The 27677-nt window shown below is 42.4% G+C and overlaps 1 protein-coding gene across 3 annotated transcripts in view; it reads left to right on the forward strand.

The window, feature by feature from the left end:
* Positions 1-24949, forward strand: part of MMD (monocyte to macrophage differentiation associated) — a 42129-nt gene extending 17180 nt beyond the window's left edge. Inside the window, exons 2-8 of one of the 3 annotated variants that reach the window (XM_048323692.1) lie at positions 13722-13803; positions 17060-17104; positions 20085-20245; positions 20957-21031; positions 21439-21540; positions 21927-21996; positions 22740-24949. In XM_048323692.1, the coding sequence (XP_048179649.1) occupies positions 13722-13803; positions 17060-17104; positions 20085-20245; positions 20957-21031; positions 21439-21540; positions 21927-21996; positions 22740-22940 (736 nt within the window). In that variant the 3' untranslated portion in view covers positions 22941-24949. Of the gene's footprint in view, positions 1-7497; positions 7631-13721; positions 13804-17059; positions 17105-20084; positions 20246-20956; positions 21032-21438; positions 21541-21926; positions 21997-22739 lie in introns of those variants that run through there. The other 2 variants (XM_048323694.1, XM_048323693.1) reach the window with 2 other exon arrangements.
* Positions 24950-27677: the final 2728 nt, after the last annotated feature.

Raw genomic sequence — 27677 nt, forward strand, 5'->3', positions numbered from 1 at the left:
AATGTATTTAGGAAACCTAAAATAAATAAAACTAAGAGGCTGTCAGCTAGCTGGCAGGAAGGGCAGGGTGAGTTCATGGGCTCTGTGCAGCCCCTGCCAGTGAGGCCAAGCTCCTGTGCAGACGATGCTTTATGACCTGCACAGGGCAGTCAGGCACCTCCTCAGTTTCACTGACTTACACTCACCTTGATCTTTCTCTCCTGTATTTGTTTTTTTGGGTTTTTTTTAACTATTAAGAAAATTAAGTACCATTTTAAGCTAAGTGAGAGACTATCCAACCAGAGTAAAATTTCAACAATTTAACAACTGAGAATAAATCAGTTTTTCTTTTGCTAAATATGTTTAAAATCTCTAAGCAGTCCAAATGGGACGTAGGAATCATTTCTTCTCAGATGACAAATGACAGGCTAAATTCCACCCACTCTGTTCACTTTGGCCTGACCTAAGGCTGATAGGAAACAATGAACGTCTTTCTGTTAACTTAAATGGATTTTGTTAACTTAAATGGATTAACTTAAGATTGGATCCTCAGAGAGCAAATTCCTGTCCTTCAGACTCCTGGGTCTTGAGGCGCAGTAGCAATACTTATAAGGAGAGGCTGGTTGAACAAAATCAAGAAATAAACAGACAATGCCCCTGATGAAGAGCTGAAATAGAGATGTTTGTGGGCACAGATCATGTCTTTCCAGAATCAGCCCCATTAAGTAACAGCTTATTTCCCTTCATTGATTGTGATGTCAAAGATGAGGAATTAAGAGTGATTATGGATGGCAGACACGTTTGCAGAGCAAAACCCAGTGATGGGGAGAAGAAAGGAGGGGAAAAGATTTTATGTGTCAATGTTATAAACATCAATTAAAGATGGTCCACTGTGGACAGGGATTCAAACACAGAACTGCTTTATCCTGGCTTTGGTATAAGGGAGAACATTTTTCATTTACTTCTGAAAAGGGAAGAATTTGGGGATATATTAAAATATTGGGTCCAAAGAGAAATAATTTGGTTCTGCATGGGTAACACATTGCTAAAAAGATCTTCAAAAACCTTCGCTTTTGAGTGCTAAAATCCAACATCTGAGAGAGGGCAACAATGGTCTTTTTTTTCCCCAAGGGTTGGGTACAGCTTTTCTTTTCAGGCCACAATAACGAGACAGCTGGAGGATGGGGTGAGAGACCTCATCTCTTAGGATCTAATGACACTGAGAATATATACTGTTATAATACAGTAGAGTAATTCTTTATTCTCTGTTGTAGACTTCCTAAAGGCAGGCTACAACACAGATCTTCATGACTCTTATCCCTTTGGTTTAAGAAAGTGAGCTGTGATTTTTCAGGTGTTCTCCAGTCTGAAGCTGAAGTCAATGGCAGCTGCTTAGCTCCTGAGTCAGGTTGTCCTGATTTGGCCTTTCATATGAAATTCTCTTTATGAGTGAATTTTACCTTTAATAACTCCCTCTTTGCCTGTCAGCCAAAACTCCATACTGATTTCTGCTAGAGGAACTGATAGATGTTCCAAGGGCTATGGGCCACCATAATTTTTATGGTACAATTACTAAATGCCAAACCCTTGTGACATTTTTTACTTCTAAAAGAGCCTTGAAATCTGGCACCTTTATGACTAAAGCTTCCTAAAGGAAGCACAACAGAATCGATATCTGAAAGCAGGATACTTCTGCATTTTTGAAGTAAAAGTTCTCTGCAGTCATTAACAGACTTGATTCATCTGATGACTCAGAATTTGTGCAGCTGGTCCAAGGCCATTTCAGAGACTGAAAAGTGCTGCTTTTCTCTCCTTCTCTAAAGAAGTGATCTTTTCTCGGTTACATGAAGCACCTCCTGCCCTCGTGTCAGCTTCTTCATTTAAGGAGAAGGTTATATTCAGAACAAGCAACAGCAAGGAATTTGATTGAAAAGATGAATTAATATAAAATTTGACCTTCATTGGTTTTCCCAATATGCATTTTGAAATCTTTGAAATGTCCTTTTGTTTACTGGAAATGCAGTACATGGCAGGACTATTGTGATACACAGGCCAAATGACTGTGAAATAATGTTTCTCCATGATTTTACTGTAATTAAACTTCATGAGTCACATAGATAATCATATTACAATTTCATGTTTGTCTCATGTTTTCAGGAGCTTCATGCTTACTGATTTGAAGCTCCTGAATCAGATACATCCTCTTTACATTTTGGTTCAAGTTTTTTAAACAATCAGAGCTTACATTTTCTATGACACATTTAGATTCTATTTTCATTATAAAATTCCAGTCTCATGCCAGATTTTAATTGTTAATAATTCAACCATTGCTTTTGAAGGGGTTCAATGGCTCAATTCACTGATGATTTAAATAGTCAATTTTCAATCATCACTGTCTTCTGGGAGTTCATAGCTGTGCTATTCCTTTCCATTAATTGCTGTCATAGTAAAGATTCCTATCGACTGGAAGTACTTCGATGTTATTCCCCATGGTAAATGTTTATTATCCTCACAAACTCTTGTGGGTTTGTGGGACATGAAAAATACACTTTCCTCAGAAATAGTGACAAAAGAGAAACCTTCAGCAGAATTTGACGTTTCACTATCCAGACTAATGTAATCTAATACAAGGCCCATCCCTCTAAAATCCCTTGTTTCACTTGCAGGAAGTCTTTCTATGATGTGAGTAGCAATGCTGTAATCCCATTTAAGGTTTAGTGCTGGCAGCAAGACCTGGGACATCAGGTAAATGTTTATGTTTCAACATTTCTACTGTAAGTGGCTGTCTATGCCAAGGAGCCAGCCCTTCTTAGATACCTGTGTCACCCTGGAAAAGTTGTCCAAGCCAGAACTAATTCCATTAGTGTTTGGAAAGCTATTTATAAGCCTGCCTTCATTGGGACGACCTTATTAATTAGATTGGGGGAAGGCTGAGGGACAGAAACATGCTCATTTCACAAGACCATTGACATGCATTTCAGTAAGTGATGATTCTCCTTCACACTATGCTCAAAAAGACTGTCAAATAAAGCAGAAATCTGGGTCAGTTTGCAGCAAGAAAAAAAAAAGCTATATCCATGCTGTCTGCAGGGCCCAAAGCATAACTTTTTACAGGATACTTCTGCTGCCACATGTCCTTGAACATGCTAAAAAAGCCCAAACCCTTTGTTCTCTAAATCCAAGAAAAGAACTTTACCACTAAATCTTCTAAATCAAACCTTAATGAAATCACCACCTTCCTCCATTATTGTGCACACCCCTAAGACAGGAAGGCTAAATCCACATACTCTGTTTCTTATGAAGTCAAAAGAAAGCAGAAGGGTACTCTTCTCCCCCTTATTTACCCCACATGCTTGATTTTCTCTCCGGTGTAGACTGGGAGTGGAGAGGAGTTTCACCTGCCAAACTTGTTTCCTGTGCCTCACTAAGGCCTGTGCTGCTCTGCTCCCTCCCCACTGCATTTAATTGGCTCCCTGAGCTGTGGTGTTCTGCTCTGCTGCCTCTGAAGCCAGCCCATCAGCACTGCCAGCTCCAAAAAGTGAGTACCTGGGAGCATGAGCAGTGTCTTATCACTAATACATCCGTTTTGGCAACTGTGGAGCTGCTTCTCTGTTATCTGTTTAACAAATCAGGGGACTGGTTATTGTGCAGGCTTATAATAAGAACTCATCTGTGCCAAGCAGCCAGAAGAAATTCAGCTTTTGTGCAAGATTTTTACTTTTATCAATGTAACCTCCTGACAGAATCTCATTCACTGCTGGCATCCCAAGTGGCAATTAAATTTTTCATCTTGGGTGGGGAAAAGGAAGCTTTCAGCAAATCCTGCCTATTCCTGGATTTGTGCAACCCAAGACAATTTTGCAATGCAGAGAAAACTACAGACCCCACTTCTGTGTCCCTCTTTGCATAATCCTATACGGGTATTTAATGTCTCATTCAGAAATTACATATGTCTTTACGTGACAATTTAATGCTCATCAATAGTCCAGGAGTACGAACTCCTCCACCTCTAGACAAGTAGACAGTGCTTGTGAAGGGCTGGCAGGAGACTGTACAAGGGTAAAATTTGACTTAAAAATAATAAGGGCAAACCACACAGCTCATGTACTCCTGACTGTCAAGAATTGTAATTAGTAACGGATTTGCTATGCAAACACCTATGAGGTACCAAATGGGTGTCTGTTGGGTATCAGACTGGGATTGCCTGGTTCATTTTGGAAACCCATTTTACAAATACCTTACAGAACTAACGTCTCTTTGCCGCATGAAAAAATAATAGGTTAAATGTCTTATTAATCAGTCCTTGGCTGTTCATGTTCAGTACACTGCTCCTTCCAAGCACACTACATGACTGTGCCCCACAGCAGGGATGCATTCAGTAAGAAAAGTTCTTTCACCCTTCTTGTAACCCCAGCTCTTTTATTGAAATACTTTTCTGGCTGAGTGCACGATGACATATTTCTAGTCTTAAGAACATTTTTAATCAAAACTATTTCAGGTATTTGAAGGTTCTGGTTTTTCTTACTTTGTAAATAAGAGTAATCAAACTAACAAGGTTTTTGCTTCCTTAATCTTGTATGCTGAATGCCAATTTTTAGGATTTAGACTTAATGGTTCCTTGGTCCATAATAAGAGGTTTCTTTTACTGTGATTTTAAGGCACTCTGATTCATTCAATCATCAAAAGCAATTACAGAGATGAGTTCAACAAGAGTCACTGGTACTAAAAATGTTATTGGTCAGGACTGCTCTAACAATACCTGTGTAATTTAGTGCTCTCCTTAATAGACACAGACTTCCAGTAAAAAATCTTCCAGTTTCCTCACTACTGTTGTGATGGTTAGGGTCTTCTTAACCTAGTTCCACTCAGTCAAGCTTCATGATATGAATGTTCTTATTTTCATTCAAAGTAAACCAGTTTGAACAGTGATTTTTTTTTTTTTTAACTGTATCTTGAATCTGTATATCTGATGCTCCAGCAACAGGAAGTTACACTGGTTTGAGGTCTATGTCCACAGAACAAAGGTGGAACAGCAGGCTTTGAGAACTGTGTGGAGAAAAACTCTGACACATTTGTGAGTAGAGTCTACATCAAATGTCCAAGGCAGCAGGGAAGGAAATGAAAACAGCAGTGGCTTGGGAGAAGGCTGAAGAAAGAGTCAGAGAGGAACAGAGGGAATGAGAGGAGATGGAGACAAGATGCAACACCTCTGTGTGCACCTCTGAAGGTATCAGCACACTCATTTTACAGGAGTCAGTCCAGCTTTTTGCCAGAACCACAAAGCAGCCAGCCTTCCGGTCATGGTGTCCACATCACATGTTCCTGAACATTTCTACAACCTTAAAGTGCAAATTACTGGGTGAGTTGCAGAGGAATGCAAGGGTGGGTGTGTGGTACTGAGCAGGAAGGCAGCTGCATCACCACAAGCCCTACCTCAAAATAAAGCCAGGATATTGGAATACTGCTGGCACTTCAGCTGTTGAAATACAGCTGTGTGCAGGCCCGGGCTCTTCTGCAGGGTCCTCAAACTTTGCTCCTTTTGGATTAACAGATAACATAGACAATATGAAACTTTATTACCAGTGACACTGGTTAAATCGGATGGCAGATTGTACCAACATATTAACAGTGACACCTCACTGAGATTAATGGGAATATTTATCAGGGAACTAGCTTGGCTGTGCATTTCAGGAGCTCTCCTTTCCACCATCAAGCTCCACCCTCCTCTTTCAGAAAAGCTGAGCAGCTAACTCTCTGCAGAAGTCTTCTGGCCCAGCCTCAGCTATCCTAGCAGCAAGCAAGCCCCTGCTGGAAAACAAAACCTGCAATTTGTATCAGAAGAGCTTATTCTTTATTAGAACTACAGAAAGTGAGGGGCAAGTCTTGCCATGGCAGTTTACAAAACTGTTACCACCTAATCCTTTGCTCACTGCTGGCACAGGGGAAGAGTTGGTAAATGGGACTGAGAGCTATGAACAGTCAGATTGAGCCTGACATGCAGCCATGCCATGATGCTCACACTTCCCTGTGCTGCCTGTGCCGGAGGTGGTTGCCTGGCAGAGGTGACACGTTTAGCTTGGGAGATGACTTACAAACCTATCTGTCTCAGTCCTACCATGAAAGATGTTGACACTGGGTATGGGTTATTTGTGTAAACCCGTGGTTTGCTTTGGTGTGCCTCTACTAATGGCTTTTGTTGAGGGCTAGAACACTTCAAGACAAGATATTAGAAAAACAGCATGAATAAAACTTAATATTCTCCTAATTCATGCCTTGATTTGTGCTATACAAGGCAACACTACGTTCACCTTACAGAAATATGCTTGACATGGTCCCTTCATTTAGTGAAATAGCCTTTGCTTGGCAAAGCTTGGTTTGAGTAGGTAAGACTAGGGCATAGCGACGGGGGAACTCGGCCAGCCAGGTTATCACAAGCAGTCTGGCCACTGTGACCTCGATCTGGAGCGGAGTTAATGATCCCATGTGCAGCTTTACGTGACAGCAAAGCCACAGCGCTCTGCTCTCCTCTCCTGTGCCACGCCGGGACGGACCCCATGGGCGGGTGGGTGAAGTCACCCGGATCAGTCTGTGCCGAATCCCTTGTGGAAAGGCTCCTACAGCTCCCAGACCGGGAAGAAGAGGCGTCTTGCCACCGCCAAGCCCTCCTCTCCGATGAACGAGCTGAGACAATGGCAATTGAACCACTGTCCCCAACAGCCCCCCGGCGCTGCTCCATCGCCCTGCGAGGCTGCGGGACGAACTGCAACCAGGCCCTGGGCACGGCCAGCCCCGGCACCGCCGCGGCTGCTGCCACTGCCACTGCTTCCCCGGCATCCCGGCTCAGCCGGGCCGGCCTCGGGACCCAGGCCGCGGCTCCCGCTCCCATCCCGGCGCTGCCCCCCCAGCCGCACTCCCTGTTCCCATCCCGGCGCTGCCCCCCCAGCCCCATTCCCTGTTCCCATCCCGGCGCTGCCCCCCAAGCCCCATTCCCTGTTCCCATCCCGGCGCTGCCCCCCCAGCCCCATTCCCTGTTCCCATCCCGCCGCTGCCCCCCAGCCCCACTCCCTGTTCCCATCCCGGCGCTGCCCCCCCAGCCCCATTCCCTGTTCCCATCCCGGCGCTGCCCCCCAAGCCCCATTCCCTGTTCCCATCCCGGCGCTGCCCCCCCAGCCCCATTCCCTGTTCCCATCCCGCCGCTGCCCCCCAGCCCCACTCCCTGTTCCCATCCCGGCGCTGCCCCCCCAGCCCCATTCCCTGTTCCCATCCCGCCGCTGCCCCCCCAGCCCCATCTCCCGCTGCCCCGGCCGCGTTCCCCGGTGCCATCGCGGCGCTGCCGCCCGGCCCCCTCTCGCAGGCGGTGATGCCGCGGGAGCCCGCGCCGGGCCGGCTCCTCCCGCTCTCGGCGGCGGGGCCGGGCCGCGGTGGGCGGGCCGGGGCGGGGGCTGCGCGGAGCCAGGGCCGGTTAAAGCGGCCGCCGCCCGCCCGGCTCCGCGCTGAGCCCGCCCGGCGCCCGCCGTCCTGCGCGCCGCGGCAGCTCGCTCGCCAATGCGGGCCCGGAGCCCAGCCCGAGCCGCCCCCGGAGCCGCCCGCAGCCCCCCGGCCCGACCCCCCGCCCCGGACCCATGCGGCGGCTCCGGGAGCGGTTCCGGAGGTAAGCTTGCCGCGTCCCCCGGCCGGAATGGGATCCCCCTTCCTGCCCGAGCTGCTCCCCGCGGGATGGGACCCCTGGGCGGGGTGAGGGATGGGTGGGGGAGCCGAGGTTTTCTCGCTGCTGCCGGGCGGGGAGGGCAGCGGGGTCCCAAGGGGTGCGAGTGGGGGGAGGGGGGTGGTGAGGAGGGTCTGCGTGGCTTTTGTTTGTGTATTTGTTTATTCATCGCCGCCGGTAAATGGGTGAAGGTTCGCGCATCCGGCCGTGTGTCGCAGCCGCGCATCGCAGCGCTCCCGCGGGGCCCGACCTGTGGCTCCTGGGCCGGGCTGGGTCAGCACCCGCCGGCTCCGTGTGCCCCCGCGGGGCGATGGAGCTCCTTGTTCTGCTGCCTCCGACGGCGCATTGAATATCATGGAATCACGGAATGGTCTGGGTTGGAAGCGCCCTAAAGCTTGTCTCATTCCACCCCCTGCCATGGGCAGGAACACCTTGCACTATCCCAGGTTTCTCCAAGCCTTGTCCAACCTGGCCCTGGACCCTTCCAGGGATGAGGCAGCCACGAGTTCTCTGTGACAGGGCCTCTGCACCCTTACAGGGAACAATTTCTTCCTAGTATCCAATGCAAATCTATGCTTTTTCAACTTAAAAATCAACCCTCGTTCAGCTTAAGATGCTGCTCATGTTCATGGGGGGGTCGATTGGCTAACTGCAATCGTGATTCTTGGATAAATATCTGTGGGCTTTTGGTTTTTCACTGCCCAAAGTCCAGATGCCAGGCCGATAACTTGATGGACAGCCCGTCCCTGGGTGAGGCCGGTTTCACCGTGGCTTCCCTGACCAGGTACCTGCCATAGGGCTGCCCTGCTCTCCTTTCATCAACTTACTCAAGAAACTATAATCTAAGTATTAAACGGGAAATAAAACTGAAACAGAAAAATATGAATGCAGTCAGATGTGGTTTCTGTGCTAGCTCACACATCGGTTGGTTGGTCCCTTGCCTCTGAGCTCAGATGTGCTGCAGCACCTGGGGTGACTTGTGATTGCTGCCCACTCTTTGCTTGAATTGCTGCCTTTTGTACTTGCCAGAAGGCTGGGGAGGTCAGTGGGATGCACAGACACTTTTTTCCATGACCCAATCTATGTATGATACCAGAGTTGTTTGTGGATTCTCAGAGTATTGCAGGTTTCCTTTTATCTTTAGTATCGTGCTGTAAGTACATGAACCTTCACACAGCGTGTGATTTCACTGATATTTCCAAATAAGGGAACTGCTTCTGTGCTGATCTGAATTATTTCTGTGCCTCAGATGCTCAGTGATAGTAAAGATTATGTGAACAGTTACAAACCACAGCTAGATACTGTCAAATCCAGGAAGGAAGGTAGCTAATGCAGAGGAATATGGATCTACTTTTATTTGAATGAATTTGTAAAGAGGAAATATCAGCCAATTTGGTTAAAGCAAGGAAGCTTTCTATAAATACTTTCGTTTCTCTTCAAAATCTAATCTAAATGGTCGTCAGGAAAATGTAGTGCAAATCTGTTTTGACCTGCTTGTAATTTTTTGTTTTTCCTCTTGAAAACAAGGAGTCTAGATAACATCCTAGGTACCGAAGCATATATTTAAATAATGAAGCAATTTTTAACCCCATTTGATGTATGCTACTGCCAGTTTTGTGGAGTTACACCCGCCTTGTTGCAGTTTCTCATACACTGTTATTTGTGGTTTATTAGGTCTAAATGGCTTCTCCTGCTGCTGGAAAGCGCAAAGAAAGAAAGACACAAGAAGGGGGAATGTGCTTTTAAGCTGGTAAAAGGAAGTATGAAGTCTTTTGAGCTGAATAAAGGAAATATACTTCCTGAAAAGACTAAAAAAAATCCAGATCTTTGTGGCCATTATCAGTGCTTGCTGTTTTTACTGACATTTTGCTTCATGCTTAAAGCAATAATTCATTCAGCAGTTGGAAACCATCAATAAGGCGAGATTTTATTTCCCTTTTGCAGTTTGGGGTCTAAGCTTGCTATGATGCCAGACACATGCCATGCAGATATGTGCAATAGATTTGGGATTTTGTAATTTATTTTTTCTAAGCTGGCTTTGCATGCAAAGACAAAACATTAAGAACTCTTGGATTTTCCTTCTGCTTTGTCTCCCAAATACTGCCTTCTCTTAATTCTGGAGTCTCTGGGAAACATACAGCATCTGCTCCTTGGAAATGAATAGGAGCTTGAGATTAGAGTCTGTCACAAAGGATGGATCAGTCTCTATGCTAAATATTTAAAATATTTGGAGTATTTCAAGATGAAAGATCAAGTAGTGTGAAGGGAGGGGTATGAGTTTCTTCCCTCTTGTTTTAAATTGTCATATGTCTCTCTCAATATCTCTTTTCTGCTTATATTAGGAATGTGTTCATCAAAAGTTGTTTGCTTGCTGTGAAACTCTGAATCTTGGACTTCCTTGAGCAGATCCTGAGCATTGAGAATTTAAATTGTGAAAAGGAACTCACAGCTCAGTTCAGTGCAAAAGGATTCTGCTCTCCTGGCTGGCTGCAAGCAGTTCTTAGTCTCTTAATTTCAGAATTTTCATATTCTGGTATTGAGGGCATTAATGTTTTATCTTATATATCTTGGATTGTCAGTATCTTAAATGGAGAATTATTTTTGCATCCTTGTGATATCCTCTGATTAAATGACTCTGGTTTCACCAGATCTGCTATTAAAGAATGCATTAGAGATTTGCTAGAGAATCAAAAGGCTTCAATTAAACACATTTCCTGTAAACTGTAGTCCAGTTCAGTGGGACTTTGTCAGACTGTCCTGCATTTGATAATAACCTTAATGTCTGTGTTATAGAGAGCCTTTGTTTAGGAGTAAACAGCATCTGGATGTTCTTTATTGAGCTTCCACTTTTAGGAAGGTGAGATGATAATTCCCACAATTATCTTTTCCAGAAGAGGCAAACATGACCTGTAGATAGGAGGAAGAACAGTGTCCCTGTGTTGCAGTATTCATGAGGCAGGAAACAAGAAGCATCCATTGTTGGTGATGGCATGGGGTTTATTTGTTTATTTATTTATCTTTAAGAAAGAGCAGAGCTGGTTTTGCTTCTAGAATGTAAGTCTGCAAGCACATTCTTTTGCCTTTGTGTTGCAATGTCATACGTGTCTATAACTGCAGGAGTATATGACTGACTTTAACAGTATGTGTCAAAATAATTTTCCTGGTTTTGATGAGCACATCAGTAATATCACAGAGCAACTATTTTCAAAATTCACATCTGTTTCTTAAGACATTAAACCTGAACTGTCAAGCTGGAAATGAAACCAGCTCGAGAGAAGCACTGGCTGGAATTATTGCCCTTCCAACCACCTCGTTAGTGATCCTCCCTCTGAAGTTGTTCCTGATAACGTTTATAAATAGTTAATTATCAAAAGGCACAGGGGAATAACTGAAACTTTGCTTTACTAAGAGCATTGCCTGTGATTAGTGCAGAGGAAATGTTCTCCAGCATTTGGCATCAGGGTCTGCAGCCTGTTGCAGGTGATCCCTTCCAGAAAAGAGAGGTGCAGATCCATCAAATGTACAGCAAAGTTGTTGCTGGGACGTTGTGAGACCCATTTCTGCAAGGCAGAGGTAAAGCTGAACTCTTCCCCTCCTGCCAAAACACACTGGTGGTGTTGGTGTTATTGGTATAAACATGGATGTGAAGGGGATGGATGAGGTGTTGCTAATGCTGGAGTTCTGCTGGAGCTGTGGTGCTTTGAATTGTTCTGTGCTGCCACAAACAAAACAGGGAAAAAAACCCAACTCAGTATGCAGGTAGCAGAGCAAGGATAGATTTGTTATTTTGTGTTCTGTTCTGTGGCTAATAACTGTCTTTAAATTAGTGAGAGGAAGAGGTCCTATTTCTAAAGTGTTTGTTCATAGTTCTAAAATCTAACATTGCCCCTAGATCCAATGTGATTGCTTTAGAAAGATGCCGTGTATTTTCTACTAAAAAAAAAAAAAAGGAAAAAAAGATTAAAAGTAGTCTAATGTTGGATAATAGAAGATCACATTGGGAGGCTTCAATTATTTATAGATTTTTATACGATAATAGTATCTTATATAGAAATTTGGAACAACAGGAATTATAAAGCTACTACAGAGTGTAAGCTTATTCCTTTTGGTTCTTCAGGTTTGAGTTTGTTTGATTTTCTTTTTTATTTTTTTACTTCTTGTGAGACTTCCAAGGTACCACCACAGAGAAATGTAATGATATTCTAGATGTGATAAGTGCAGAGTTTCCCATGACTTTGAATTTAGGGAGTTGGACAAGGGCAGTCCAAGCCTGGCCACTCGCTGAGCCAACAGATGCTTTTATTTTTAAACATTTTCCTAACTTGGAAGCAGAACTGAGCAAACTGAATGTTCCATCTTTAGAGGATGCAGAGATGGTGTTCAGCAGCTGTTGAAGACCTACAAGCCCTGGGGAAAAAAAAAAAAAATCCAAATATCCCGCGAGCCTTTGTGATGACAGTGTCATTGTCTTCTTGGAGAGAAGAGCAAGGTGCCATTTGTCGCTGACAAAAGAATTGCTATTTTTAACCCTATCTTAACTCCTGGAGGGTTATTAATTTGCTAACAACCATTTATGCTCACTGTCTGTGAATTAAATCCACATTTTTCTTAGCCTTTGTATTAGTAACAATTGAAACTGTTTCTTGAAATTGCCACAGTTTGGGGAGGGGTCATGACACTGTGTTATTTTCCCAATGCTGTTACATTTTCATGTATCAGTTTAGGAAAAAATGGTTTAAAAGTCACTTAATAAATCAGACAAGAAAACCACGTGAAATATCCCAGAAATCCGGAACGGCTTATGCCAACCGTAAGATTTGGATTGGATTTTTTTAGTTGTTTGTTTGTTTTTCCCTGGTTTGAGGTCTGCCAATATTTTATGGATGTCATAAAAATAGGACTCATTTTGACTTAAACCATTGGGGACATGGGGAAGGACCAAAGTTTGTCTAACAAGCTTTTTGTATAAATCTAGGTAACAAAGCTGCTCTCAGTTCTGAGCATATAGACATGTTCTGTATTGCTTGTGAAGCTGTTCCTGGCTTCTTGGATACCTGACTAATTGTCAGGGCATAGTTTTAGAATAGTCTGGAGTAAACTGGAATTATTGGTGAAAGATAATCACTTTTATAGGACTGTCAGCAGTGCTGGGATAACAGACTGGAGCTGGAGAAGTTCACAGCTTTCCTCTGACTGTTGCATATAGGTGTGTGCTGTCTTTCACAGCTGTTCCTATACAGATTTAAATTATTGGGTTTCACAGAAACAACTCAAGTGTTTGGGTTTTTTAATATACTTAAATGAAACATTTGTATTGGCAAGTTCTTCCAAAACTTTCTCAGGTTTCATCATATTCTGTTCGGCTTGCATGGACTGTGTTTCATGTGATTGATGGTTGTTAGAATGTTTGAAAATTCGTAGAGAAAAAGGTGGAATATCTATGGCAAACCTCTTGAAATGCTTCCTCTTTGGAATTGACCATTAGAGTCTCCTTTCATCATCCCTGTGTAGTTTGGATCTTGGTAAAAGATACAAGATTGGAAAAAAATGAGCCACTTCAGGCTCCAAACACAAATATTGCTTGCTATAAGAGTCAAAAAGTCAGTGTTCATCTGTTTCAAACTGGAATATTGCTGCAATTTTAAGAACTTCTGAAAAGAAGAGTAACCCATGACAGCTATGATGAACTCCATATTTCAAGAGTAATTTGAGTTCTTGCTATGCATTTAAATAGGAAATAGTTCATTCTTCATCTGACCAAACCATCAGAAAAGGGGGAGTGTGACTGCTCTGTGTGAAGTCTTGGTTAAAGATAACCATCCCCTGCACCAGGCAGTCCCAGGAATTTATTTAACATGTGCTTCTGGTAAGAGGCTTTACTTGGGAGAGCTTGCAATTTCAATCACAGTTACTTTGAACATGTCTGTACTTATAATTCTTAACACTACTAGGTTGGAGGTATTCCTTCATTTCCATCATGACACTCAGAGAGATGTTTTAGTAAGTTTCCTAAAAGTACTTCTTAATTATTCAACAGGTTCATGAACCACCCAGCTCCAGCCAACAGCCGCTACAAACCCACTTGCTATGAACATGCTGCTAACTGTTACACACATGCAGTAAGTACACTTCTGGCTTCTTTTCCTTTTTTTTTTTTTTTTACCAGATGTTTCAGTAAATTTTTGTGGGTTTGGATTGCTAAATGCTTACCTTTGCCTCACTTTGTTCATATCTACAACCTCTCTGGTTTTGTGCATATAAGCTTTAGCTATAACATTCCAGAAAAATAGATGTTTGGTGATGTTCTGAATCTCTTGGAGCTCCAGATACTTCATAAGATTCCTTTTCACCAATGTTACAGCTCATTAACTTGATATTTTCCCTCTGTTCCAGTCAAAGGATGCCTGCAGTAAAGGGGTATAGGCCACTACTAGTTAGCCTGCAAGGTGGATTTCCCAGGTCTGTGCTGACATAATACTGTGCAAATTGTATACTGGAAGTACAAGAAAGATTTATCCATGTAAGAAATGGGAAGGCTTCATCAGACTGTCTGTGGGTATGAGCTACAGGAGCTGGAGTGGTTTAGTTCAAGAAATCTGCTATTTTGCAAGAGGCCCCGATGATGCTGACAGCCCTGTTGAAATTCCGAGTCTGCCCTTATTTTCGTAATGTAACGACTTATTCTAGATTTGAGTATATGGTATTCACATAAAGAATAACAAAAGCAGTCCTCTTTGATTTGTTTTTTTCTTTTAGTAATTAGGAAGTTTAACTTGCTGTCTGGCACTTTGAGAAGGATTTAAAAATGTGGGTTTTTGCTTTTTAAGATAGCATTTGCCCTTTTATAAAAGCAGCTTGTGCTTCTCCTCAGTCTCTCTACTCCAAACATCTGAAGTATGTTTGACTATGTCCTCAGTCTCTTATCTCCAGTGTGTCTGAGTGAGCTGTAGATATGAAAGCTCAAAGCACTGCCCAGGACTCTTCAGTTCTAGAAGGAGCTCTGTTCTTAAGGATCCCTTGTGTGTACTTCATAAATAACCAACAGACAGCTCCATGGTGCTGGTAAAAACAGAATCACCTTGGTTTTGCATTTAGAAAAGTTGACTGAAGCTTCTGTGTTCTTAAGCCAAGGGTCTCATGTACAGCATTATGTAAATATATGCTTATTTGCCTAGGGAATGAAGCAACATTCTGTTAGTTAGCACAAATATGTAGTTTATCTCATAATCCTTGTGCAAACCTTGTTTGCTCTGGCCAAAAAGTTAGATTTCAAAATATCTGGCAGAAGTTGGTGTGCTCATTAGCAATTTCAGCTTTCACCTAGTTGAAAAACAGGCATGTTTTACTCCTGCCTGTCAGCAGGAGGTGACAGCCAAGATGGATCAGTGTTTTCTGGTAGGCTGTAGTTTGTGGTGGAGCTGTCTAATTACTTTCTGAGTAATTACTTTTGAGCAGTCAAACTACCTGCTAAAACCTACCATGAACTGTTAAAATAAATATGCAATAACTTTTGATCAATATTTGAAGTCCTGAAATGGGAGTCTAGGCTGGGAAAGCACAGAAAAAGATGGGGGGGATGTTTTCATCTCCTTTGTGTTGCAGACTTACTAAATGTGAGATGGTCAAATGCCTGAGTCTTTGCTGCTAGATTACAGTGCCAGTTTTCAATTAGACATTGATGATTCTACAGAACAGAGTTCAACAATGGTTTTCCAATATATTTTTATTCCAAACCTTTATTTGTAATTCAGGAAGCAGTCAACTTCTACTTTGAGTGTGGCTGTACTTCTCAGTAGGGTTTTGGACTTAAAAATACGCAGGAATCAGTTTAGGCAGCTGCTTAATAAAAAAAAACAAATAACAAAAAAGCAAGGATAAAGGAGGGTATAGAATCCCCGGCACAACTTTTTGGTACAATACTTAGAAGGTAACTTTGTGTGGCATCGTAAGGTATCTTCAAATTTCTAACTTGTAAGGCTATTTTAAATGTCTTGCTTTTTTTTTTTTTTTTTTTTTTTTGGCTTTAAATGAAGCACTGACTTGTGTTCAGACACTGTGAGAGAGGAATGGCAGCAATGTAGTTGAAAACAGACAGAAAAAACTGTTCTCTGTGTTTAGAGGAACAGGAAGGAAACAGTGCATGAGAAATGCAGGGGTTATAAGAATTGGAGGGGAAAGATGGCTCTTTTATCTTGAAGCTTTCTAGTGTGTGTAAGGTTTATCAGACAAAAGATAGACCCTGCTGTGTTAAAACCTCAGAATTTAGATATGGCTTGCTTTATACTGCTCTAAATGTTTCTTCCAACTGCCTTAAAAGGAGTAACTATTCCTAAAATGAATTATAGTCTGTATTCCAGGCTGGGTTTTTGAAGTGCATGGAAAAACAGAAGGAGTATAAATATTTTAAAAATGAGACTTAGAGCATTTAGAAGGCCATTTGAGCATGGAAGAAGGGGTCATCAGAATTTCAGAAGGGCTCTCCCGATGAAAATGTCTGACAGTGGGAATAGAGCAGTTTCTCTGCTCTGTGTGTTGCACAGCCCAAGTTGCTTGTGGGCCTCCCATTCCATGTTACTGGTCTCCTAAAATTAGGGGAAAATTGAAAAGTAGGGAGAGATGGTGACAGGAGTGCACTCCAGGAGCAGGCAGCTGGAGATGGTTCCCTCTAAGTGTCACATTTTTGGCAGGGGGTGGTGTTTGGCAGCTTTACTGATCTTTCTGTTGCCTTCCTTTCCAAAAAGGAAGTGCGTGGACCACCTTTGTGCCCTTGGTGTTTCCCTCCCAGTGAGAGGCTCGTGAGACTGCAGCAGTAACACCACGCTCTGCTGCAGTGGCTCGTGCATCGAAGGGCATTGTTGCTGCCTGCATGATGTGCAAGGAAAGTAACTTCATTTTCCATGAATGTTATATACAAAAGCAAAACTTCCAACACATTTTTAAAGCTCTCTGTGGCAGAGATTGTCTAGAGAATTATGGAAAGAATACAGGTAAAATACAGTGGAACAGTGCCCTAAGAAACACAGACAGGTGGAAGGTACTGGATATTTTGCTGTAAGTTGGTAACCAGAGTGTAATTTCCCTGAATTGACCCTGATCAGGTTCACAGCTTATTGTGTCAGCCTCCTTCCTTGTGCCTTAAGGCTCTTTGCTCATTGTGACAGCAGAGTTTGTGGTAGTTGGTTTCCCAAAATACATCACACAGGGGGTTGTGCTGAAATCTGTTCTGAAAGATTCCTATCTATAGCTGTAAAAAACCGTATTTTAGTCCTTTATCTTCCTCCTTATTACAAAGAGCTTTTCACTTCATTCTCTCATTTTGTTCTGGCATTTCTCTAGAAAGCTTAGGAAACTGTTGCCTTCTCTCTTGTTCTGCAGATCTCTCTTCCAGCCCCACTTCTGATGCAGCCAGGATTAATCAAGGTACTAAAATTAGTAAATTGGCACATCACAGTTCTGGGTTTCCTCACAGTACATTAAGTTACTGGGTTTGATGATACTCATTTGGAAGACTTGCACTCCATGATGAAATAAGCAAAGATTTTGTGACTTGTAGCTGGAGTTTTTTTTCAAGGAATATTGGCAACTAAGAAATGCTTTGTCATGCTGTAAAATGACACAGCACAATCCCACTCATTCTGTTAGTTCTGATTCCCTTACTGCTTTTTTGGTAAATTCATCTCCTTTTAAAGGGCTGATTGATGGCTTTTCCATTCTGAAAACTGGAGATTAAAATGCAATTCTTGTGTAAGTGATTTTTTTCAAGTGAACATGGGGAAGTCTGCCTTTTTTTATTAACTAAAATTTTGTATTTCTTTTGTAAGATGGGTAGAGCCCATTGTACCATATGTTACCTGTTACGGCATCTAAAGAACTTTTATCCAGTTGGCTGGAACAGCAGGGTATAATTTCTGGATTTTGTATTTCATCTAGCTATTTTTGACCAAAAAAAGGAGTAATAAAACATCTCTTATTTTGTCGGACTGTTCCCATGGTGCCTGTCAGGCACAGAGGGGAAAGTGTTTCCAAAAAGAGCACTTAGAAAAAACAATCAGTCCTTCTTATGGAATACAGTGCTGTTGCCTGTGAGAGGTAGAATTGTTCTTTAAAACCAGGACAAAGCAAAAAAGGGATTAAGGTCTTCATTCATGTGCTGTACTCTTGATTCTGAAGGTGCAAAGAGAGATGTGATAAGAGAGTTGCATCTTTGTTTCAACTGTATTATTTTATACACAATAATTACTGGAAAAAGTGGTTGACACTGAACTTTGTGTTGGTCCATTTGAGCATCCCATGTCACAGCTTAGCTTGTGAAATATTTGAGGAGATTAGTAAAAAGCTGGTGTGTCTGTGTAAGAAAGGCAAGTTATTCTGTGTAATATCTAACTCTTGTTTCCAAAGAGGTCTCCTTTCCTATAAAATGGTCTCTGTCAGAGGCCCTGAGCAGCTCATGCCTGGGCTGTTGTAGAGAATTAGTAGGATTTTAGTATTTTACCTGGTATTTATGAGTACTTAATCTCTCTGAAACCTTTTAGTTCTCTGTCAAGTTTAGTCAAAACTGAAATTTGCACGGAAAATGGGGAAGGAAACCGAGGAATGCGAATACGGTGGGACTGCACAGCTTAGGGCCATGGCTACAGCACCATTTCTGGAGCTGAGTATCCTGTCCCCTGCAAAAACTAATGAAACAGCTGTCACATCTCATCAGTTCCTGGCTGTCCCAGGGGCTTCAGCCACACTTCATTCACACTGTGTGTCATGTGTGGAAAACAGGAGTGACTGATCTCCTGAGGAGTGACACATTTCAACCTTCCCTGAATTTGGGGACTATCCAGGATGTGTGCATGGAAACTTAGGGTTGGTGATAAATGAGAAGCCAGGCTGGCAGACTATTTCTGGCCTTAAAGTGCACGATGTCAACTTCCATCGTTTCATTACAAAGCTCAGGAAGTGTTTTCACCTCTAGTCCCAGTGCTGTGAATGTATCAATGCCATACTTTTCATTTCCACGGCTCTGCAGCTTTTGGAATATACTAACTTTTGCAAAACATTAGGAAATTTAATAGTAATGAAGCTACAGCTGATGTACTTCAAAGCCAGAAGGAAAAGCCACTTGTTTTTTGTTGTTATTCTCTGGCTCAACCAGCTTCTTCTCAGATCCATTCAGTTTGCTCTGCATCCTGTGCACTGAGCAGAACCTCGATTTCCTCTGGTCTGTAATTAGATAAAGGACAGACAGGTCAGTCTAGACTAGAACTTTGCAGTCTGAGCTATCAAACCTGTAATGCAAAGTGGCCAGATTTGTTTAAATATTGCTTGTTCCTGGCTTTATTGTTTAACATATGAGACTTGGGTTAAAGTACGAAGAATTTAACCTAAGAAGCTCATTTGCAATTCAAGGGAACAAATTAACATCTTAAGACATGCTGTAGGGCCTGGAAGGGAATTTGTGCAGTCTTTGTAACTTAGAAGGCTGACAAAGATTGGCCTTGATAGTGGAAGGAGATGGGTAGAAATGTCTGAGTTAGTGAGCTCTCTTCTTCAAATACTTGTTGGGCATAGGGTGTTTTTTAGGGGTTTTAGGGTTGTTTTGTCCTTCTCCCCCATTTTCTTTCTGCCTTTTCCTGAAGGAGATAGAGGTACATCGTGTATTTTATTCTGGAAGGGAGTGTAGTTTTAAATGTATGTGAAGCCTGCAGCCACTTCTTAGATGCTTCATGCAAGCATGGTAATTCCATCATGATGTTTGAAGAAGGCCTGTTTTGGAAGAAATGAATTAAATGTGTGTCTTGGGGTGATGTCCAAACCGGCACAATATGCTTGAGAGGGAGGTGGGAAGGAAAACAGAGTTGGATACACTGCATTAGAAGAATATCTTTGTGCATTAAAAATCTATTCATGAGAGAAGTTTGTGGCTAATTTATTTATGATAGCTTAAAACCAAGTTCTGCAAAACTATTGCTTAGTACTTGCAGCAGGACTTTGCTAAATGCTTAAGTTTTTTCGTTTGGGCTTCAAGTTTATTTTGGTCTGTCCTGTGCTCTGTGTCTGTGCACAAGAGGTGGCTTAAATCCAAGCCTAGAGTAAGATCAACATAGTTTTAAAACATGAGGCAGAATATGAAAATAAAATCACTGCTAGTACTTATAAAATTAGACAAAAGAATTTGCTGTCATGGCTAGAGGAGTCAGTAACCTTCCCTGGCACCATGGGGGGAGAAATTTAGAAAAACCAGATCTAAACTATACCTGAGACATTGTTGAATTTTTGGTGTGCTGATGTGTCAACTTAAAATTAAATGGCTAAACTTCCTCTGGCTGGGGCCAAGCTCTCTCTGCCTGCTGGTGCTGCTCTGTGGGTGGCACCACGGCAAAGACCTGACAATGGCCTTTTGTTTTCCCAGTTCCTCATTGTTCCTGCCATCGTGGGCAGTGCCCTCCTCCACCGGCTCTCCGATGACCGCTGGGAGAAGATAACAGCATGGATGTACGGGGTGGGGCTCTGTGCCCTCTTCATCGTCTCCACCGTGTTCCACATCGTTTCCTGGAAAAAGAGTCACTTAAGGTAGCAGTAGAAAATGCTTCACTTTCTTGTGATGTTTCCCCATTGTGTTTCTCAGTCAAAACCAATTTTACAGGAGGTTGGAGTGGTACTTTCTACTGAATCACCCTTGATTTTTTTGGAAGTAATAGTGAGCCAAGCTCACGTACCAGTGAATTTGAAGTTCTGCTGTTTTGTAGGCCCTAGTGGCTCTTAATCCAAAAGCAGAATGGGAAAAACATAATGTAAGTGGTTGATGGATAATAGCCCATTGCAGAAATGAAGACACTCTCTGGGACTATGGCATGCTCAAATGCTTTGAGGAACACAGCTTTTGCCAAGAGAATACAGTGCCCAGCCAATGAGCAGGAAACCTCCTTGGGAGCAAATAGCAAAACTGTCGTGATTTATTTTTTATTTTATATTTTTGGTCCCATGTAAGACCCTTAAATAAATTCTGGGCCACAAATTGGGTTTAGTCAGTGGTCGCTAAATCATAACAGTGTCTGGATTAGGTAGAGTTGATGTGACAGGGATGCAAGGTAGGTGGAGAAGGGGAGAGAACTGGAGAAGTGTTCAGCTCTTATGTGTCTCAGGTCCTCCACATGGTTTTAAGAGGCATGGAGCTGATGATGTTTTCCCCAAACTGATTCCAAAGCACATCAGGAAAATGAGGTGATGCAAAATTCTTTCCAAAATATGTCATGGTGACCTGTTCTGTCTCAATCTCCCTAGGACAATGGAGCATTGCTTTCACATGTGTGACAGAATGATGATCTACGTCTTCATTGCAGCATCCTATGCACCATGGTAAGAAATGGGAAGCACAGCTGCAGAATCAAAGCTTTTCCAAAGTAAACAATTTGTCATTGCAGTTTTCCAAAATCTGTTGATGCCTTCTTGGATGCAATTGACCACATTCTGTGTTGTGACAGACACTGCAATGTCATCGCCTGGGCCTTGCTGAACAGAAAGTGATGCTAGAAAACATCAGAAAGCAGTTTATTTACATTCCACATACCTCAGTTCATGCTTTCCACCCATCAATGCAAACACCTTCTGCTTTTCTGTGGCTAGAATGTCCCAGTGTTTGTTCCCCCCTCATTCTGTAGTTTAGCCTCTGAGTAATTATTTGTTTTTATCAGTCCCTACTGCTTTTGTGTCAGTGTGGTCCGTTCACTCATCACTACTCTCTCTTGGAATCTTTGTGCCTCCAGGTTAAATCTCCGTGAGCTGGGACCTCTGGCGTCTCACATGCGATGGTTTATCTGGCTGATGGCTGCTGGAGGAACCCTTTATGTATTTCTCTACCATGAAAAGTAAGAATTATTCTTTGCATTTAACTTTAGACTGAAAATTATCCTCAGGGAACAAGACCAAACTTTCTTTGTTTTGGAGATGAGCTACCAAGGTTCTCATCAAGTAAGAAAGTTTAAGTTATCTCAGAGTTTTATTCTCACTGGTACTTATTGCAAATGAGGGCATCCAGGCAGTATTTAGAGAAGGTACTGCCTGCAACTCTACAATGCAGAAATCAACACAAGTTTTAATTTTGTCATAGAACACTGGTTATCTATCTGCATGAAAAGCTTTTTGACTAATGACCTCATACCAACACATAATTTAAAATAGTCTTTTTTACTATTGAAGGAAATGTTCATCCTTTTGTACACCTCCTTAAATGTCTCAAATTGTTCCTTTTTAGGTATAAGATCGTTGAACTCTTTTTCTATTTAGCGATGGGATTTTCTCCTGCTCTGGTAGTGACATCCATGGTAAGGAATGTGACTATTAACAGTGCAAACAAACAAAACATGCCTTTTATAACCAGCTTCAATTCCAGTGCAACTCTTTCTTCTGCAGAGATGTTCATTTTAGTACACTGTAATTGTAAATGTTCTCTGCAGAACAACCAAATACAACCAGTTATAGTTTGGATTTATAGTTTACATTTCAGTGAAATGCTGCCTTGTTCTGTTCAATCTGGGCTGCATTGTGTAGATAAAGAGAGCTTGGGTTTCTTGGTGCATCTGAAAAGCATTCTACTCCAAACTTTTTTATAGTTATACATTTTAAATAGTGTTGATTAACCCTCTCTGCTGCTAATATAAACCTGACACGTTTTCAAGTTAATGCCCTAACTGGCTGTATCAAAGTCTTGCTGGGAGTTTCATGCAGCTGGGAGAAGCTGCATTAAACTCACACTTTCACAGAGTAACATGGGGTTTTTTGTCTCTGTCTGCTCTGCTGATGAAGCAAACCATCAAACTTGTTTTAGTTCTTGAGTTATCCCAGTATAACTTCTCTAGTGCTATGGGGACATAGTATATAAACACATTATTGTGCATTTCACAGTGAAATATAAATACACTGCATTTCTCACTGTCCCACCCAAGATATTCTGAGCTGTTGCAGCCAGCTCCCTTTGCTTGGGGGAGAAGAGCACTTTGTATTTTGTCCATAAATGCACTTTGCCCCCTTTACACCCTGCCCCTGACCTGTCCTTGTTCCCTGGCAGAGCAACACCGAAGGACTGCAGGAGGTGGCCTGGGGAGGTTTGATCTATTGCCTGGGCGTGGTGTTCTTCAAGAGTGACGGAGTGATCCCCTTTGCCCACGCCATCTGGCACGTCTTCGTGGCCACAGCAGCTGCTGTCCATTACTATGCCATTTGGAAGTACCTTTACAGAAGTCCTGCAGACATCATTCGTCACTTATGAGATTATGTATATCTCTATACGTCTATATCTATAGATATATAGATATATATATAAAGAAGTAATCGGCACTTGGCCTCTGTAACAGTATTATTTGACTTAAGGAATTTGGGGGAATTGGAAAAATTGCACAGCAAAACTGCACTGACTTTGGTAGTTCTGTGAACACAATTACTGTGAACTGATGTCTGTGTCCTGCCATTGCTCATCACATGGCAAGTGCTGTAAATAACCAAGATACTGTACTGCAGTAACCAAGAGTCCATTCCACATTAGCAGAACTGGCTACCTGATGTTTACAAACAAATTTTGTATCCTAGTTTAATTTTACAATTTTTAACTACGTGAATTTTTCTAAATTAGGGATTCAAATGGTGAAGTCAGTGCAATAGTGGAAATGTAATTCTCTTGACCTGAAATTGGTTTCTATCACCTTTCCACGAGTCATTTCTTAAACATGAATCAGAGACAGCTAATCTACTTTTACCACCCGTTATCTTGGTATAATGTGACTTTTATAGAAAATTTTTGTGTTTTTTGTAAACTTTAAAAGTACATTTATTGAAGACACACAACTGTCATCTATGCAGCTACTAATGTTGCAAAATCTTGCAAGAAATGGTTACATTCCACACCCGGTCCTGAGGAGAGAACATCGTACCTCTCCCAAAGGTTGTGTTGGAGGTGTAATTGTAATAACCACTTTTACAAACTAAAACCTGAATGTGATTCTGCTGAGTTCTAACATGGCAGCATTCTGCTCATTTGCAGTACCATGAACCAGACCTTAGGTTGGCTTTATTTGTGGTGAAGAGCTGTAAAAGGAATAGCTGAGGTGATTTTTCTCCTCCAGGTTTCCAGTTGTACCCGTGCTGCCCAGGGTGAGGGTTTGTGTGAGGAATACCCTCCATCCAAGCCAGGGTCACTCATTTCCCCAGACCATGTACACACATGTGACATTGAGGCTTGGGTTTCCAAAGGGACTTAAACTGACTGGTCCCACCAGCTTTTGGTGGGGTGGTTCTGCTGGGAAATCCTGGTGGGAGCAGCAGGCAAGCATTGCTGAGCACCTGGAGCTCAGGGTTCTTCACAAGCACAGCCTGGCAGGGTGCAGAGCTTGGAGAACTTGACAGTTCATCCTGGGACTTCACACAGAGTCCAACTGGTCTGTGTTGCTGTCTGTCTGTACAGGAAATCCAGCTGTGGTAGCAAGTCACGAGTGTAGAACATGTACTTTAATGACCAGTGTAGAAGAGTCATTGTAATCCTGTCTGTCCAATAATTGTATCCTGTCCCACTATGTAATGAATGTCTTATATTAAGATTGACTTTATCCTTTTTCTAATTTACTCAGTTTTTCATGTCAGTATTTAAGAACAAAACCAAAATGCGTTGCCTTTTTCAGATTTTGTTCTGGATATTGCCTGTCTACAAACAAAAAATAGCAAGATAGGGATGTTTTAAAGGTCCCGCTTCGCTCAGATTTGCCAGAGGGTTGCAAGTTTTAGAATATTTACATTTGTATAGGGAATTTACCAGAGGAAAAAACTTTAAATTCAAGACATTGAAGAATTGCTGTGTGGTGGTAGCAGGTGATCAGAGAAGTGGCAGCACCACAGCAAACTAATGAACTGCCACAAAAGAGAGCAAAGGGAACAGCTGGACAGGTGATTCTGCTATCACAGTCTCGCACATGTGGATGCCTCAGTTTTTTAACATGTGTCTATTTTAATATTTTCCACTTTTTGTGGGTCCATGTATTTTGTTGAAATGCAGTACTGTTAAAACCACTAAAATACCTTTAAAGGTTTTCTGTAGTCAAAAGTGAAACTATTGCTTGAATATATTTGTTTTAATTTTAAGTTAATTTTTCATGGCATTTGCTTTTTGGAGTGTTTGAAATGGTTTTTAAAAAATTTCAATTCGCCAAAAATATTTTGAATTACTGTATTCTAGTCAATATGATATTGAATGTACTAGACTAACAATAAACATTTGGTGCAATTTGGAAACTCTTGTATTCTTTGTGGTGTTTTTTTCCCCTCCATCACCTGGGCAGGGCCATCAGGGAGTGACGCTGTGGCTACTCCTGACAAAAGGGAACCCGAGTTGAAGCTGAGAACCCTCATGCCTGCTCAGCCAATGCTTTAAAAATAGTAGGAAAGACTGCAATCCAAAACATTCCGTTGGGAAAAAATATATTTCTGTCTAAATTTTGGTCTGTTTAGAACTTGCTTTTCCCTTTTTGCTGTTCTGGATCAATTTTCTTATACTATTATATGTTGCGATTTTTTTTTTCAGCTTAGAACATTGAAAAATACATAATTTTGCTCCTATCACTACAGGAGTATCATTGCATAAAATATAGACAAGCTGAAATAAAAATGTGTTTGTCTGAAAAACAAGCATATCAATTAGTCTTTTCTTTTTTCCCTTCCATCTAATTACAGCTCTTGAGGCTGATTCCTCTCAGCAGTAAGGATAGTGCTTTTTCTAGTACTGTTTGCTGCAGTACAGAGATGGGATTTCTTGGTCTTCCTGAGGCAAATGTTTTTAAAAGCACTTGCTTTTGTATTTTCTATGCCTCTAGGTTTTAGAAGTGCAACAAGTAGGCTGAGTCTAAATGAAACAGTGATAGCAAATATTTCAGTTTTACAGATGGAACTTTCCAGAAGATGTCTGGGATGCTGCAGGTAGTTTGAATATTGGATAGACTCTTAGGTCATGTTTTTATAACACAATATCCTGTGCATCAAAAAGTAATTCTATTAAACGAAGGGCTTCATTTAAGGATCTATCTTAGAGTGCTCTTGTTTGAATTGTATTTGTTTAAATTAAACAGTATTCATTTTTCTTCCTGTTACCAAAAAAAGGTCTAAAAGCAGGCTGCTGTTCCAATCCTATGCTCCACATTCCTCTTAATTATTTGTGATTATGGTAAGAAATTGTGTTGCCATCTCCCAGTTCTAGGTAAGGAAGTGGGAGGCTTGAGTGGCCTTGTGGGTCCCTTCCAACTCAGGATATTCTATAAAATGCACATTGTTGGGGCTGGAATGAGCAAGCTAAAGAGAAGATACTAAAATTTTTCATAGTTCTTTTTTTCTTGCTTAAGTACCCCTCCTGCTCAGAACATCTACACAGTTCTTTACTTGGGTCTGGTGTGTTTAGCCACGAGATGTCCCTGAAGGCCAAGCCTATCATGGTCACATCATGTGCTTGACTGAATGTTTTCTCTGTGCTTTGCTATTTTTAAAAAGCGCAGGATGTTGGGCTCTGCTGCTGATTGCTTTCACCCATCAATAGGTGCCATAAGGTTAAAGCTAAAAATAGTTGACAAAAGAGTGATCGGGATGGCACAGCAGAGCTGGCTCCAGGGTGTGGGTGCTTTCTGCCTTCCTTTCTCAGCCTGTGCCTTGGACCACTGTGCTCCAACAGCCAGAGGCTGCTCCTCCATCCTGCTGTGTTTCAGTCATCATTTGTCTGAATAAAAACACCAACCACTGTCACAGGGAAGGGAATGGACATAAGATACCTGAGATGTTCTCTAGTGGCGATTTGGAAGTGTTGGGATGCCTTTAACTTGGCATTCCCAGCACTGCTCAAGCGGCACAAGCAGCAGTGCTGTGGTAACTGTCCCTGGGGCTGAACATCCCCAGGCTGCTCAGCCTCGGGGTTGGTGTGAGCTTTGCAGCCTGCCTGGAGAATTCAGCAGGGAGCACCTGTCCCAGGTGCCGGCTGAACACACAGACAAGTTCCACTCACCAGTCCAAACCCCAAGGGAAAGCAGGCCTCTCTTGATAAAGGAGTTTTCAGATTCCTGTTTGGGTAGTGTTTGGTGGATGGTGTTTTGTTATTGAGCTGGGGGTCTGTCACTGGATTGTTTCCACCCTAGGCATCCTCCTCCTGTCTGTGGTGAGCAGTGAGGGTGGCAATGCTAGTTCCCTTGGCAGAACCAGGGTGCTTGCTCCTAAGGATAAGCTGAGGAACCAAAATACTGTTGCTAAAGGCTGGCAGAGAGGCCAGTTTTATAACAGAAGTTACATCATTGGCTAATGAAGCTCATGTGCTCTCAGAGGGATCTGTTCAGATGTCTCTGTTGCTTAGCAGCCCCAGCCCTGCTGGCATGGATTTGAGTGCCCAAATCCTTCAGGTGGCTTTGCAAATCTCCCTTAGATTTTCACAGAGAGGTGAAAAGCTGTTGGTAGAGACTGACTGAATGAGTGGCTTTAGCTCCAGCAGGCACCTCCTCACTGTCTGGTGGGTGCTGGTGGCTTCCAGGGATGGCGCAGAGGTGTGACCAGATGTGGCTCCTGTGACACAGCCAGCCCACAACTGAGCCATTCTCCAACAGGACATTCAGAGCAGCCCACAGGATGTTTGGATGGAGAGCTGTAGTTATTCTGGATGTTGAAACACTGAAACCCAACCCAGACCACCTACTGAACATGGGGAACCTGTGGCACTTTTGGCTTCAGCCAGCAAGGATTTAGTAGCGAAGGATTGAACATTGTTGCTGTGGGAACTCAACTGCCTTCTGATCAAAACCCATGAACATGGGAAGCTCAGGATTGGTCTAGGAGGGGAATATGGATTTTTTTTTTAAATATATGTCTTAATATATGAATATATTTGAACGGAAATGGCTTTTGTCTTGAAGCTGATGGTGGTGCTGAGCAGCTTAATCAGCCTTCTGCTAAAACACTGAAAATAAAGATTGAAGGGACTGTGAGATATTTTTAG

The sequence above is a fragment of the Corvus hawaiiensis genome, chromosome 19 (genome assembly GCF_020740725.1).
Source record: "Corvus hawaiiensis isolate bCorHaw1 chromosome 19, bCorHaw1.pri.cur, whole genome shotgun sequence".
NCBI lineage: Eukaryota > Metazoa > Chordata > Aves > Passeriformes > Corvidae > Corvus > Corvus hawaiiensis.